Source organism: Borostomias antarcticus (genome assembly GCF_949987555.1).
Source record: "Borostomias antarcticus genome assembly, chromosome: 11".
Taxonomy (NCBI): Eukaryota; Metazoa; Chordata; class Actinopteri; order Stomiiformes; family Stomiidae; genus Borostomias; species Borostomias antarcticus.
Window position 1 is genome coordinate 3,450,532 of NC_140244.1, and position 5,000 is coordinate 3,455,531.

The 5,000-nt window shown below is 49.7% G+C and overlaps 1 protein-coding gene across 1 annotated transcript in view; it reads right to left on the reverse strand.

Annotated features, from left to right (window-relative positions):
* The window catches only part of lamb3 (laminin subunit beta 3), an 18,711-nt gene that overhangs the window by 1,904 nt on the left and 11,807 nt on the right, over window positions 1-5,000 (reverse strand). Inside the window, exons 12-19 of the mRNA XM_084445361.1 lie at window positions 4,426-4,801; window positions 3,890-4,059; window positions 2,940-3,151; window positions 2,259-2,462; window positions 1,792-1,936; window positions 1,247-1,454; window positions 537-678; window positions 84-260 (exon numbers count right to left, since the gene is read on the reverse strand). Coding sequence (XP_084301487.1) covers window positions 84-260; window positions 537-678; window positions 1,247-1,454; window positions 1,792-1,936; window positions 2,259-2,462; window positions 2,940-3,151; window positions 3,890-4,059; window positions 4,426-4,801 — 1,634 coding nt within the window. The remainder of the gene's footprint in view (window positions 1-83; window positions 261-536; window positions 679-1,246; window positions 1,455-1,791; window positions 1,937-2,258; window positions 2,463-2,939; window positions 3,152-3,889; window positions 4,060-4,425; window positions 4,802-5,000) is intronic.

Below are 5,000 nucleotides of genomic sequence, written 5' to 3' on the forward strand. Positions count from 1 at the left end.
CAGGTACACACATTTTTGCTGCTACAGTACACTCATCATCATAGATGTTCTTGTGTTGTGGTCATCTAACTCTGGAGTCTCACCTCGGCCGCGGCATCTGCCTCTCTCTTGGCTTTCTCTGCCTCTCCTGTTGCATTCTGGGCCAGCTGGCCTCCAGAGTTCAGCAGTGCCTTGAGCTCCTGCAGCTGTGGCTTCATGGCGTTAGTGAGGGCGTTCACCTCCCCCAGGGCCTTCACCGCTGGTCCCAGGTCAGTCTTAGCCTGGCGGAGGACAGGCCAGAGAAAGAGAAAGAGAGGAGGAAGAAAGAGAGGAGGGTAGGGAAATGGGTAGAGAGAGAAAAGAGGGGATGATATTAAGATGTATTTCTCTATATGTGAACCGTTATGATGACAATCTTTACAGCAGGTGAATGCACATGACAAAACATCCTAGATATTATATATATATATATATATATGTATGTATTTTATATTTATATAGTACATTAACATCCAGCTCTCAGCCCCCCCTCTTCTCTCCCTCCCTCCCTCTCTGACCTGTTTGAGGTTGTTGTTGAGGTCGTCTATGATGTCCCTGCTCTCCTGCAGTTTGCCCTCCAGGCCAGAGAGGGAGTCCTCCGCTAACCTGAAGCCCTCCAGCAGCCCGCCAACGTCGGCCTGCACCCCCAGCGCCGAATCCCTGCAGCAAACCACACAGCAACGTTAAGGTATCGTTTTCAACAGCATCTCCCAAAGTAAGGGTCGTATTCATGTGGCAGTGAAATAATTGTTATGCTTTATGGATTTCGATGGATGGATGGATGGATGGATAGATGAATGGATGGATAGATGGAGAGATGGATGGATGGATGGATGGATGGATGGATGGATGGATGGATGGATGGATGGATGGATGGATGGATGGATGGATGGATAGATAGATAGATAGATAGATGAATGGATGGATAGATGGAGAGATGGATGGATGGATGGATGGATGGATGGATGGATGGATGGATGGGGGGGGGGGGGGGGGGTAGGGTTGCCTGAAAGCCTGTCAAGTACAGTAGCCAACAGCTGACCTGATTCAGGTCAGCAACGGTAATACTTGTAGTAGCCTAGCTACCTAGCCTAGCAATGATTATAATTATAATACCCTAGCAATGATAATAGTTGTAGTAGCCTAGCTACCTAGCCTAGCAATGATAATAGTTCTCGTAGCCTAGCTACCTAGCTAGCAATGATAATAGTTCTCGTAGCCTAGCTACCTGGCGTCCTGGGCCTCCTTTAGCAGCCGTCTGGCGGCGTCCAGCTGTGGGTCAGCCTGGTTCAAGACGGCCGTGCTGTCTGGGAGTCCCGCCGCCAGATCCTTCATCTCCTTCAGCTTCCTCTTCAGAGCGGCCAGACTGAGGGGCAGCTTGGCGTTCAGAATCCACTCGCTCACCTCCCGGATCTGGCTCAGGTCGGCGGTCGGGTCTGTGGCAGGGGAGGCGGGGTGGAGGGGGGTGGAGGGGTGATAAGGGGGTCAGGAAGAGAGGTAAAGGGGTAAGTTTGAGGAGACGTATAGAAACCACTCTGATTATCTGGTGATTCTCTCACTGCGTTCTGTCTTTGTATGAATCTGTCCCTCCATCCATCCATCCATCCATCCATCCATCCATCCATCCATCCATCCATCCATCCATCCATCCATCCATCCATCCATCCATCCATCCATCCATCCATCCATCCATCCATCCATCCATCCATCCATCCATCCATCCATCCATCCACTGTCAGTGCAGTTTATCTGCAGATGTGCAACATGTCTCACCTGACAGGAAGTCTTTGAGCTCTTTAACAAAGTCCCGTGTTTCCCTGAGGTCTCCCTCCAGGTCCTGCTGAGCCTGCCTCATCCGATGGTTCAGCTCGTCAGCCGTCTTCCTCACCCGATTGGCCGACTCCTGTGTTTCCTGGATCTGTTGGACGAGAGGCGGCAGGAGTATTCAACTCACAACACAACTAAATACTTAGGTCACTTCTGGATGTACTTTTTCTAACACTATTCAAATAGGGGTAACCCCCCAGATAGCAAGCGGAGCATAGCACTGCTATCTGGGCCATGTGAAAGTGAGAATAAATTCAACTGACTGAGGCTAATAGTGTGGCGTACTCTTTCCCAGATAGCAAGCGGATCTGGGCCATATATGGGCCAGAACTAAGCCACAAGTGCCAGATCTGGCCTGTATATGGCCCTGATGGGATTGCTGTCTGGGTTCTGTGACTGTGTTCTTCTTGTACCTTCGCGGCGGCGTCTGTGATCTTGTCGTTGAGCTCCTGCAGTCGCTCCTTCACCTCCTCTGCATCGTTCACAGACTGGGTCGCCAGTGGCAGGGCGCCCACGCAGTGCTCCCCGCGACCACACGGGGGCGCTCCACTCGCGGGACACAGCTGCCCCTCACAGCGCAGAGGAGTGCAGGGGGCTGAGCGCTCACTACCGCACACCTGCACACAGGGAAGGACAGACCATACTGCTTACTTACTTACTTACTTACTTACCTACTTACCTACTTACTTACTTACCTACTTACTTACTTACTTACCTACTTACCTACCTACCTACCTACTTACCTACCTACTTACTTACTTACTTACTTACTTACTTACCTACCTACCTACTTACCTACCTACCTACTTACCTACTTACTTACTTACCTACTTACTTACTTACTTACTTACTTACTTACTTACTTACCTACCTACCTACCTACCTACCTACCTACTTACTTACTTACTTACTTACTTACTTACTTATTAAATATTATATTATAGATATTTTGAAAGGTCAGATTTGGGTTAGAGAAATATAAATAATGGCTTGGGGAAGAATCCTACTTTCCTGTTCCTTTTTTTGATGACCATGGGGAAATCTATGTTGAATGATTCTTGGATGAGTTGACGTTATGGCTACGTTTAGCCTACCTGTTTAGCTGTGGGGGTGAGGTTAGGTTTGGTGGACAGCTGGTGGTTCAGTTTCTCCAGATCTTTGATGTTGGCCGGTTGGATCTGGTTCTGGAGGTCCAGAGTGTCACCTCTGACCGCTGTCGACTGCTCAACCGTCTTACCGCTGGCCGCCACGGTATTGGCTGCGTCCGTGGACTGGTCATAGGCGTTCTTTATGGCAGAGAAAGCACCTGAGAGATCGACCAGACCAGAAGAAAGGTTTGAGTTTCTGCTAACTCTTTTAATTTTACTTCCATTGAAAATCAGTCCTGACCAAATGTGTATGTTTGTCTTATTACAATTGTCCACTTCATTAATGATATTTAAACCTACATGAGATATTTTGGCACTTTGGCGGTCCCTCTGGTCATGATTAAAGCAGCACTGCGTTCTAAGAACCACACTTCCCACAATCCCCCACTCACTCGCTGTAATGATGGGAAAAAATATGATAACAAACGTGCGTGGAGCAGACTGGATTGGAAGATTTTAGCTACTTCAATGGACTTTCTGGAAGGATGGCTTCAATGCAGGTAAATACCGGTCTTCTTTCTTTTATTTACATGTATATAAATTCGCGGGGTGAAGTGTTTGTTGTCTTCCTGATATTGTGACACGCAAAATGCGTCACTTCCGTTTCCACCACAAGATTTCCTGCCAGTGTACTAGCCAGTACACCGAAATTCTAATAATAAATTCACAGGGTCTCATGCAGTCTCATGTCACGAAAACGATTTTTGGGGTCTTGCTAAGGCCAATTCATAAACTAATATCAAAAATATAAAAAATATTAAAAAAAATATAAAAAATGAATATTGAACTATAAAAAGTTTTTTTTTTTTTTTTTTTTTTTTTTTGCTTTAACTGAGTAATCAGATACAGTGTCTTATCTTGAACCTCTCTCTGTAATCCCCCCTTCTCCCTCTCACCTGTGTTGTTGGAGCTGACCGCGTTCCTGGCCGCGTCTTTCTTGGTGTTGTGCTCCAGACCCAGGCGGTCCAGGAGAGCCTGGAGCTCGTCCAGCTCGGCGCGCAGACCGGCCACTCCGTCCTGGGGTCCGACCAATGACAGCTTCCCGTCCACCTGGTCTATCTGACCCCTGGAGGATTCCAACAGAGACAGTTTGAGTGCTGCTGAGCCGAGGTAATGGGGTCATTGACAGATCGGGTCTACGTAGGCCTTGTGTGGGTGACCTCTGACCTATCTCTGCTTGCAGCTATAGAACAGCTTTGGTATAGACCGATAGATTCGGTCAGAGGAAAGACAGGTCATCTCAGCTAGGTTAGGATCAAAAGCACATTTCAACCTTTTGAGACTATTGTTTGCTTACTGTCAAAGTATCCCCAGATAGCAAGCAGATCTGGGCCATATATGGGCCGGAACTAAGCCACAAGGGCCAGATCTGGCCTGTATATGGCCCAGATCCAGTTGCTATCTGGGTCTGCAGGACTCAACATTCACCAACCTGAGTCTGTGTAGCTGGGAGAGGGCCTCGTTGACCCGCCGGGCAGAGGGAGGCGGGAGAGACAGGGAGTCCCGCACCTGCACCAGCCTGGCCTCCAGGGCTCGGATGCGGGGGCCCGGGTTCGAGGAGCCCGTACCCCCGGTAGGAGAGGGGCGGCCGGGGTGGGGGAGTCTCTCCAGCCCCAGGGTGAAGTTCCGGATCTGGGCGTCCAGGGCGAAGAAGCAGGAAGGGCAGAGGTCGCAGGAGGGGAACGAGTCGCAGCGGCCGCGGACGCAGGCGTCGCAACGGACGCCCGTGACGCCCAGTCGGCAACGGCAGGCCCCCGTGCGCTTGTCACACCCCCCGGGGGGCGTCCCCCCGGCAGCACACTGACACGCTGGGGAGAGAGAGGGAGGGATGGAGGGAGGGATGGAGGGAGAGGTAGAGAGGGAGGGATGGACAGAGAGGAGGGACAGGAAGATAAGACAATTAAGCAGGCATGTAATAAGAGAAAGGAGAATAACAAGTATTGTTTCCAACTGTCAAAAGTGTACCACGTCTATAGGAAGGTATTGACAAACCTAACATGAATTTAG